At 50.5% G+C, this 10,692-nt stretch overlaps 1 protein-coding gene across 2 annotated transcripts in view; it reads left to right on the forward strand.

Annotated features, from left to right (window-relative positions):
* hprt1 (hypoxanthine phosphoribosyltransferase 1) overlaps positions 1–10,114 on the forward strand; it is an 81,138-nt gene extending 71,024 nt beyond the window's left edge. For both annotated transcript variants that reach the window (XM_072506007.1, XM_072506008.1), the window contains 2 exons: positions 2,300–2,376; positions 9,884–10,114. In XM_072506007.1, coding sequence (XP_072362108.1) covers positions 2,300–2,376; positions 9,884–9,931 — 125 coding nt within the window. In that variant the 3' untranslated portion in view covers positions 9,932–10,114. The remainder of the gene's footprint in view (positions 1–2,299; positions 2,377–9,883) is intronic.
* Positions 10,115–10,692: the final 578 nt, after the last annotated feature.

A 10,692-nucleotide genomic window follows, 5' to 3' on the forward strand; every position in this document is an offset into this window, starting at 1 on the left:
CACATTTCCTAGTGTCTCCCCCCCATACCAATTTACTTCTCTTTTTACATCAACCATAACAATAACAATAACATTCCCTACAGTATCAGTCCCTCAGTTCCGATCCAATTTCTCCTCTTTAATAAAGGTCCATGCTTCTTCCGCCGTATCGAAATAATGGTGTCTCTCCTGGTACGTGACCCATCGTCGTGCCGGCTGCAGCATCCCGAACTTCACCTTTTTGTGTAACACCTCCTTGGCTCGGTTAAAACTCGCCCTCCTTCTCGCCACCTCCGCACTCCAATCCTGGTACACCCGTACCACTGCATTCTCCCATCTGCTACTCCGCACCTTTTTAGCCCATCTCAGGACCTCTTCTCTATCTTTAAGGCGGTGAAATCGCATGATTGTCGCCCTGGGTGGTTCTCCCGCTTTTGGTCTTCTCGCCGGGATCTGATGTGCCTACTCCACCTCCAAGGGGCCCGCAGGGGCCTCATCTCCCATCAATGAGCTTAGCATCGTACTTACATAAGCTCCACAGTCCGCTTCTTCCACTCCCTCAGGGAGACTCAGTATCCGAAGGTTCTTCCTTCGCGCTCTGTTTTCTAGGGCCTCAATCCTTTCAATACACTTTTTATGGAGTGCCTCGTGCGTCTGTGTTTTGACCGCCAGGCCCAGGATCTCATCCTCATTATCCGTCACCTTCTGCTCCACCACGCGGAGCTCTGTCTCCTGGGTCCTTTGTGCCTCCTTGAGCCCCTCAATTGCCTGTAGCATCGGGGTCAGCACCTCCCTCTTTAGTAGCTCCACACACCGTCTCAGAAATTCGTCTTGCTCGGGCCCCCATGTCGCCTGGGCTTTCTCCGCCGCCATCTTGTGTCTTCTCCCTTTCTGTCCCTTTCGTCGACGATTCCTCGCGCTGCAGCCGCCGCCGCCGATATTTTCCTCTTTCGTTGGGGGGGGGACTCCCTATTCACTCACCCCACACCGGGTTGCGTCGCCCAAAAATTTCCCGTTGGGGCTCTTAAAAGAGCCCGAAGGTCCGTTGGAGCTGGAGCCGCCGAAACGTGCGGCTTAGCTAGGCATCGCCGCAACCGGAAGTTATGATATTTGGAAAGTTAAAGTCACCCATGACAACTACCCTGAGACCTCCACACCTATCCATAATCTGTTTTGCAATTTCTTCCTCCACATCTCTATTACTATTTGGGGGCCTATAGAGAACTCCTAACAATGTGACCGCTCCTTTCCTATTTCTAACTTCAGCCCATATTATCTCAGTAGGCAGATCCCCTTCAAACTGCCTTTCTGCAGCCGTTAAACTATCCCTGATTAACAATGCAACTCCTCCACCTCTTTTACCACTTTCCCTACTCTTACTGAAACATCTATACCCCAGAACTTCCAACAACCATTCCTGTCCCTGTTCTAACCATGTCTCCGTAATGGCCACAACATCGTAGTCCCAAGTACCAATCCACGCTCCAAGTTCACCTACCTTATTCCGGATGCTCCTTGCATTGAAGTAGACACACTTCAACCCACCTTCCTGTCTGCCGGTACACTCCTGCAACCTTGATACCCTCCTCAGTACCTCACTACTCTCGACACTGGCTACTGGAACACAGCTCGTTCTCCCTGCCCCCTGGCAAATTAGTTTAAACCCCCCCGAAGAGCCGTAGCAAATTTCCCTCCCAGGATATCAGTCTGTACAGGTCCCACCTTCCCCAGAATGTACTCCAATTATCCACGTACCTGAAACCCTCCCTCCTACACCATCCCTGCAGCCACGTGTTTATCTGCCGTCTCTCCCTGTTCCTCACCTCGCTAGCACGTGGCACCGGCAACAAACCAGAGCTGACAACATGGTTTGTCCTGGCTCTCAGCTTCCACCGTAGCTCCCTAAATTCCTGTTTTACATCCCTGTCCCTTCTCTTAACCATGACATTGGTACCGATGTAAACCACAACTTGTGACTGCTCCCCCTCCCCTTTAAGGATTCTGAAAACACTTAATAAGTCACCTTTCTTTGGAAAATGCCATAAAATACAATATAAATTCTGTTAATGTCTCTTAAAAGAGCCCTGTAGGGCCAACTCCTCCCAACCTTTAATATTCCACCCAGTGTAAGCCCCCACAGTCCCATGCTCCCCAGACCTTCGAATATCATATTTTCCAAACATTTGAAATTCAAACCTGGAGGAGGTCAGTATTTGGGTGTTCCATGTGATTTTTGAAGCATGGGTGAAATTAGAAGTATCAATAATTTTTAACATTTTAGTTATTGCCTTTCACTCACCTCAAGGAATTTTGTTTATAGTTGTTGGTTTTGAAGTTCCTGACAAGTTTGTGGTTGGATACGCACTCGATTATAATGAATACTTCAGAGACTTGAATGTAAGTACTTTACAATGTATAATTTGGAACTGCACATTGACAATTGTAGAATGAATACAGCACAGAGGAGACCATTCTGTCCATGTTGTGTATGTGGGCTTTCTGCAGGAGCATCTCTGCTGGCCACACTCCCTTGCCCTTTCCCAGTGACCCAACATTTTTCCTCAGATGTTCATCCAATTTTCTTTTGAAAGCTATGACTGAATTTGTCTCCATTCAAGCATTCCAGACCCTAAGCAGTCACTGCATAAAGAATCCTTTCCTCATGTCACTGTTGCTGGACTTTGCAAATCACTTTCAATCACTGTCCTCTGCTTCTTGACCCTTCTGCTAATGGGAAGTATTTTTTTACTCTGCCCCAGCCCCTCCCTATTTAAAAGAAAATAAATTTAGAGTACCCAATTCATTTTTTCCAATTAAGGGGCAATTTAGCGTGTCCAATCCACCTAGCCTGCACACCTTTGGGGTGTGGGGGTGCACACACACGGGAAGAATGTGCAAACTCCACACGGACAGTGACCCAGAGCCGGGATCAAACCTGGGACCTCGGCGCCATGAGGCAGCAGTGCTAACCACTGCACCACCGTGCTGCCCTGCCCTTCCTGATTTGGAACACCTCAGTTAGGTTCCACCCAGTCTTCCCTTCATTAATTATAAAAAAACAAACTTCTCCAGCTTTGGTTCAAACCTGGACTAAAGAGCTGAATACCAGAGGTGAGGTGAGAGCGACTGCCCTCGACATCAAGGCAGCATTTGGGAATCGGGGAAACTCTCCGCTGGTTGGAGTCATACCTGGCACAAAGGAAGATGGTTGTGGTGGTTGGAGGTCAATCATCTCAGCTCCAGGACATCACTGCAGGAGTTGCTCAGGGTCGTGTCCTAGGCCCAACCATCTTCAGCTGCTTCATCAATGACTTTCCTTCCATCATAAGGTCAGAAGTGGGGATGTTTGTGGACGACTGCACAATGTTCCGCAGCATTCGCGACTCCTCAGATAATGAAGCAGTCCCTGTCCAAATGCAGCGAGACCCGGACAATATCCAAGCTCGGGCTGACAGGTGGCAAGTTATGTTCGCATCACACAAGTGCCAGGCAATGATCATCACATACACGAGAGGATCTAACCACCGCCCATTAACATTCAATGCCGTTACCATCGCTGAATCCCCCACTATCAACATCCTGGGGGTTACCATTGATCAGAAACTGAACTGGACCCAGCCACATTAATACTGTGGCTACCAGGGCAGGTCAGAGGCTGGGAATCCTGCGAAACTCACCTCCTGACCCCCCCCCAAAGTCTGTCCATCATCTACAATGCACAAGTCAGGAGTGTGATGGAACACTCTCCACTTGCCTGGTTGAGTTCAGCTCCAACAGCACTCAAGAAGCTCAACACCATCCAGGACAAAGCAGCCCGCTTGATTGCTGCTCCTTCCACAAACATCCAAATCTCCACCACCGATGAACAGTGACAGCCGTGTGGACCATCCACAGGTCATTCAACCCTCGAGTCTGCTTCAACATTCAATCAGATCGGCTGATCGGACTGATTGGCCTCAACTCCACATTCCGCCTACTCTCTATAACCTTTGACTCCCTCGTTAATCACGAATCTATCTACCTCTGCCTTAAAAATATTCACTGACCCTCCCTCCGCCGCTCTGGGGAAGAGAGTTCCAAAGACACTCGACCCTCTGCGAGATTAAACATTCTTCTCATCGCAGTCTTAAATGGGAGACCCCATACTTTTAAACTATGTCCTCTAGTTCTAGATTCTTCCAGAGAGGCAAAAACTCATTCAGAATCCACCCTGTCCAGTCCCCTCAGCATCTTGTATGTTTCAATAAGTGCACCTCTCAATCTTCTAAACTCTAATGGACATAGAATCACCCAGTCCAACCTTTCTTCATAATATAATGCGCACCCCCAACCCCACTGGCAACACGGACATCAGTCAAGTGAACATTCTATGAACAGCTATCTTTCTTAAATTAACAGACCAAAATTGTACACTGTACTCCAGATGTGGTCTCCTCCCAATGTACACTGTACTCCAGATGTGGTCTCCTCCCAGTGCCCTGGACAATTCCAGCAGAACATCCCTACTTTTACGTTGCATTACCCTTATAATAAACAGCAACATTACATTTGCTTCCTAATCACTTGTTGTATTTGCTTACAAACGTTTGGTGATTCATTTACTGAGGCACCCAGATCCCTCTATACCTGAGTTCAGCAATCCCTCTCCATTTAAAGAATATGCTGCTTTTAGTTAGCCATGGCTGGAATATTCTTTCCGCAGCTTACAGTCTTTCTCGCATTGCAGTGTATCATCATTGCGTATTCTGAAATCTCCCCTTAAATGTTTGCCATTGCATCTCTATTCATCTATCCCGTAGCCTAATTTCAAGTTCACATGAGCCAGTTCTGTCTGTGTGTTGTCCAGTCTCCCCTGTCTGTGTGTTGTCCAGTCTCCCCTGTCTGTGTGTTGTCCAGTCTCCCCTGTCTGTGTGTTGTCCAGTCCCCCCTGTCTGTGTGTTGTCCAGTCTCCCCTGTCTGTGTGTTGTCCAGTCTCCCCTGTCTGTGTGTTGTCCAGTCTCCCCTGTCTGTGTGTTGTCCAGTCCCCCCTGTCTGTGTATTGTCCAGTCTCCCCTGTCTGTGTGTTGTCCAGTCTCCCCTGTCTGTGTGTTGTCCAGTCTCCCCTGTCTGTGTGTTGTCCAGTCCCCTGTGTCTGTGTGTTGTCCAGTCCCCTGTCTGTGTGTTGTCCAGTCCCCTGTGTCTGTGTGTTGTCCAGTCCCCTGTCTGTGTGTTGTCCAGTCTCCCCTGTCTGTGTGTTGTCCAGTCTTCCCTGTCTGTGTGTTGTCCAGTCTTCCCTGTCTGTGTGTTGTCCAGTCTCCCCTGTCTGTGTGTTGTCCAGTCTCCCCTGTCTGTGTGTTGTCCAGTCTCCCCTGTGTCTGTGTATTGTCCAGTCCCCTGTCTGTGTGTTGTCCAGTCTCCCCTGTCTGTGTGTTGTCCAGTCCCCTGTCTGTGTGTTGTCCAGTCTCCCCTGTGTCTGTGTGTTGTCCAGTCCCCTGTCTGTGTGTTGTCCAGTCCCCTATCTGTGTGTTGTCCAGTCCCCTGTCTGTGTGTTGTCCAGTCCCCTGTCTGTGTGTTGTCCAGTCTCCTGTCTGTGTGTTGTCCAGTCCCCTGTCTGTGTGTTGTCCAGTCCCCTGTGTCTGTGTGTTGTCCAGTCTCCCCTGTCTGTGTGTTGTCCAGTCCCCTGTGTCTGTGTATTGTCCAGTCCCCTGTCTGTGTGTTGTCCAGTCCCCTGTCGGTGTGTTGTCCAGTCTCCCCTGTCTGTGTGTTGTCCAGTCTCCCCTGTCTGTGTGTTGTCCAGTCCCCTGTCTGTGTGTTGTCCAGTCTCCCCTGTCTGTGTGTTGTCCAGTCTCCCCTGTCTGTGTGTTGTCCAGTCCCCTGTCTGTGTGTTGTCCAGTCTCCCCTGTCTGTGTGTTGTCCAGTCCCCTGTGTCTGTGTGTTGTCCAGTCTCCCCTGTCTGTGTGTTGTCCAGTCCCCTGTGTCTGTGTGTTGTCCAGTCCCCTGTCTGTGTGTTGTCCAGTCCCCTGTGTCTGTGTATTGTCCAGTCTCCCCTGTCTATGTGTTGTCCAGTCTCCCCTGTCTGTATGTTGTCCAGTCCCCTGTCTGTGTATTGTCCAGTCCCCTGTCTGTGTGTTGTCCAGTCTCCCCTGTCTGTGTGTTGTCCAGTCTCCCCTGTCTGTGTGTTGTCCAGTCTCCCCTGTCTGTGTGTTGTCCAGTCCCCCCTGTCTGTGTGTTGTCCAGTCCCCTGTCTGTGCATTGTCCAGTCCCCTGTCTGTGCATTGTCCAGTCCCCTGTCTGTGTGTTGTCCAGTCCCCTGTCTGTGTGTTGTCCAGTCCCCTGTGTCTGTGTATTGTCCAGTCTCCCCTGTCTGTGTGTTGTCCAGTCTCCTGTCCGTGTGTTGTCCAGTCTCCCCTGTCTGTGTGTTGTCCAGTCCCCTGTGTCTGTGTGTTGTCCAGTCTCCCCTGCCTGTGTGTTGTCCAGTCCCCTGTCTGTGTGTTGTCCAGTCCCCTGTGTCTGTGTGTTGTCCAGTCCCCTGTCTGTGTGTTGTCCAGTCCCCTGTGTCTGTGTATTATCCAGTCTCCCCTGTCTGTATGTTGTCCAGTCCCCTGTCTGTGTGTTGTCCAGTCTCCCCTGTCTGTGTGTTGTCCAGTCCCCTGTCTGTGCATTGTCCAGTCCCCTGTCTGTGCATTGTCCAGTCCCCTGTCTGTGTGTTGTCCAGTCCCCTGTCTGTGTGTTGTCCAGTCCCCTGTGTCTGTGTGTTGTCCAGTCTCCCCTGTCTGTGTGTTGTCCAGTCTCCCCTGTCTGTGTGTTGTCCAGTCCCCCGTCTGTGTGTTGTCCAGTCTCCCCTGTCTGTGTGTTGTCCAGTCCCCTGTCTGTGTGTTGTCCAGTCCCCCCTGTCTGTGTGTTGTCCAGTCCCCTGTCTGTGCATTGTCCAGTCCCCTGTCTGTGCATTGTCCAGTCCCCTGTCTGTGTGTTGTCCAGTCCCCTGTCTGTGTGTTGTCCAGTCCCCTGTGTCTGTGTATTGTCCAGTCTCCCCTGTCTGTGTGTTGTCCAGTCTCCTGTCTGTGTGTTGTCCAGTCTCCCCTGTCTGTGTGTTGTCCAGTCCCCTGTGTCTGTGTGTTGTCCAGTCTCCCCTGTCTGTATGTTGTCCAGTCCCCTGTCTGTGTGTTGTCCAGTCCCCTGTCTGTGTGTTGTCCAGTCCCCTGTCTGTGTGTTGTCCAGTCCCCTGTCTGTGTGTTGTCCAATCCCCTGTGTCTGTGAGTTGTCCAGTCTCCCCTGTGTCTGTGTGTTGTCCAGTCCCCTGTCTGTGTGCTGTCCAGTCCCCTGTGTCTGTGTGTTGTCCAGTCTCCACTGTCTGTGTGTTGTCCAGTCCCCTGTCTGTGTGTTGTCCAGTCCCCTGTGTCTGTGTGTTGTCCAGTCCCCTGTCTGTGTGTTGTCCAGTCCCCTGTGTCTGTGTGTTGTCCAGTCTCCACTGTCTGTGTGTTGTCCAGTCCCCTGTCTGTGTGTTGTCCAGTCCCCTGTGTCTGTGTGTTGTCCAGTCTCCCTGTGTCTGTGTATTGTCCAGTCCCCTGTCTGTGTGTTGTCCAATCCCCTGTGTCTGTGAGTTGTCCAGTCTCCCCTGTGTCTGTGTGTTGTCCAGTCCCCTGTCTGTGTGCTGTCCAGTCCCCTGTGTCTGTGTGTTGTCCAGTCTCCACTGTCTGTGTGTTGTCCAGTCCCCTGTCTGTGTGTTGTCCAGTCCCCTGTGTCTGTGTGTTGTCCAGTCCCCTGTCTGTGTGTTGTCCAGTCCCCTGTGTCTGTGTGTTGTCCAGTCTCCACTGTCTGTGTGTTGTCCAGTCCCCTGTGTCTGTGTGTTGTCCAGTCCCCTGTGTCTGTGTGTTGTCCAGTCTCCCTGTGTCTGTGTATTGTCCAGTCCCCTGTCTGTGTGTTGTCCAATCCCCTGTGTCTGTGAGTTGTCCAGTCTCCCCTGTGTCTGTGTGTTGTCCAGTCCCCTGTCTGTGTGCTGTCCAGTCCCCTGTGTCTGTGTGTTGTCCAGTCTCCACTGTCTGTGTGTTGTCCAGTCCCCTGTCTGTGTGTTGTCCAGTCCCCTGTGTCTGTGTGTTGTCCAGTCCCCTGTCTGTGTGTTGTCCAGTCTCCCCTGTCTGTGTGTTGTCCAGTCTCCCCTGTCTGTGTGTTGTCCAGTCTCCCCTGTCTGTGTGTTGTCCAGTCTCCCCTGTCTGTGTGTTGTCCAGTCCCCTGTCTGTGTGTTGTCCAGTCCCCTGTCTGTGTGTTGTCCAGTCCCCTGTCTGTGTGTTGTCCAGTCCTCTGTCTGTGTGTTGTCCAGTCCCCTGTGTCTGAGTGTTGTCCAGTCTCCCCTGTCTGTGTGTTGTCCAGTCCCCTGTGTCTGTGTGTTGTCCAGTCCCCTGTGTCTGTGTGTTGTCCCGTCCCCTGTCTGTGTGTTGTCCAGTCTCCCCTGTCTGTGTGTTGTCCAGTCTCCTGTCTGTGTGTTGTCCAGTCTCCCCTGTCTGTGTGTTGTCCAGTCCCCTGTGTCTGTGTGTTGTCCAGTCCCCTGTCTGTGTGTTGACAGTCCCCTGTCTGTGTGTTGTCCAGTCCCCTGTCTGTGTGTTGTCCAGTCTCCCCTGTCTGTGTGTTGTCCAGTCCCCTGTCTGTGTGTTGTCCAGTCTCCCCTGTCTGTGTGTTGTCCAGTCCCCGTGTCTGTGTGTTGTCCAGTCTCCACTGTCTGTGTGTTGTCCAGTCCCCCCTGTCTGTGTGTTGTCCAGTCTCCCCTGTGTCTGTGTGTTGTCCAGTCTCCTCCCCTGTCTGTGTTGTCCAGTCTCCCCTGTCTGTGTGTTGTCCAGTCCCCTGTGTCTGTGTGTTGTCCAGTCCCCTGTGTCTGTGTGTTGTCCAGTCCCCTGTCTGTGTGTTGTCCAGTCTCCCCTGTCTGTGTGTTGTCCAGTCTCCCCTGTCTGTGTGTTGTCCAGTCTCCCCTGTCTGTGTGTTGTCCAGTCCCCTGTGTCTGTGTGTTGTCCAGTCCCCTGTCTGTGTGTTGTCCAGTCTCCCCTGTCTGTGTGTTGTCCAGTCTCCCCTGTGTCTGTGTGTTGTCCAGTCTCCCCTGTCTGTGTGTTGTCCAGTCTCCCCTGTCTGTGTGTTGTCCAGTCCCCTGTGTCTGTGTGTGTCCAGTCCCCTGTGTCTGTGTGTTGTCCAGTCTCCCCTGTCTGTGTGTTGTCCAGTCTCCCCTGTGTCTGTGTGTTGTCCAGTCTCCCCTGTCTGTGTGTTGTCCAGTCTCCCCTGTCTGTGTGTTGTCCAGTCTCCCCTGTCTGTGTGTTGTCCAGTCTCCCCTGTGTCTGTGTGTTGTCCAGTCTCCTCCCCTGTCTGTGTGTTGTCCAGTCCCCCCTGTCTGTGTGTTGTCCAGTCTCCCCTGTCTGTGTGTTGTCCAGTCTCCCCTGTCTGTGTGTTGTCCAGTCTCCCCTGTCTGTGTGTTGTCCAGTCCCCGTGTCTGTGTGTTGTCCAGTCTCCCCTGTCTGTCTCTTCTAAACTTTAAAATCATTTTCTGCATTTACTTTAACCATCTCATTTACATCTGCAACATTTCCTCTGAGCTGATATTTTGATCGATAACTCTGACTCTGACAGGAGGAACCAGCCTCCAGAGCTGCAACCCCAGAATCCGTGTCTTGTAACTCTGACCAGAACCATACTCAACCCACTTTCAAAGTGTGATCTGGCTGCAGCCCAGTGCAGTTTGATCTCTGCTCTCCCCATGTTGACTATATCATTAACATTTTGTTGCCTTTATTTCACAAATCATGGAGCCTGTTTTTTATATCTGTGGAAGTTCTTTCCACTTGGCAGCATGAAATCTGAGTCCAGATGATTAATGTGAACTGGACATTGCTCGTTGCAGCTTTGATCCTCTGGTTCGGCTGACACGGGTCCTCATTTTCTCTTTCAGCACATTTGTGTAATCAGTGAAAAGGGAAGAGAGAAGTACAAGGCATGAGGCGTGTGACACTTCGATGGATATCAGACTGTGTTGGTTGAATCCTGAACACACTGGCTGTAGAAGATAATCTCGCGCATTGCTGTGTACTTGACACTGTCTGTGAATTCGATATTTAAGGACCCATCATGATCATGCTTAAGTATTTTATTTTTGTAAAACATAAACCAGAATCTATCATCACATTTTCTCATTTCAATTTTGTTGTCCAGTTATTGCCTGAATTGTGTTTTCTTGAGGTTGGCAAATGTTAAACAGTTTGTGAGAAACAGTATAGGAACCTGAAGTAGGGGGGGGATATTTACTGGAGGGCTGTAGTCTCTATACTGGGCAGCGAGAACAAGAGAGGAGAGTTGATGACCAGCATCTCCTTCCGGCCAGATACTTCCTCCACAACAGGGCTTGTCAGTACAATTTTGGCTCCAGTTGTACGTGTTTGAGCATTGAGGAGATATTTCATAACTCCCAAAGATATATTCCAGAAAGACTGCGAAGCATCTGTGCAAACCATGGAATTTAGAATGGAATCAAATTGAAAAAAATATTCAATACTGCAAGGATTACTTGTAGACCAGAGATTAGAAACCAGCAAAGATGATTAAAAATAGAGGGAGCAATTGGAGTGCAAGAGTAAACTAGCAAGAAATATAAAAACACAGTAAAAGCTTATGCAAGAATATAAAACGGAACAGAGTAGCTAAAGTGAGTGTTGGTCCCTTGGGTGAGACTGGGGAATTAATAATGGGGAATAAGGAAATTGC

Source organism: Scyliorhinus torazame, chromosome 5 (genome assembly GCF_047496885.1).
Source record: "Scyliorhinus torazame isolate Kashiwa2021f chromosome 5, sScyTor2.1, whole genome shotgun sequence".
Classification (NCBI taxonomy): Eukaryota; Metazoa; Chordata; class Chondrichthyes; order Carcharhiniformes; family Scyliorhinidae; genus Scyliorhinus; species Scyliorhinus torazame.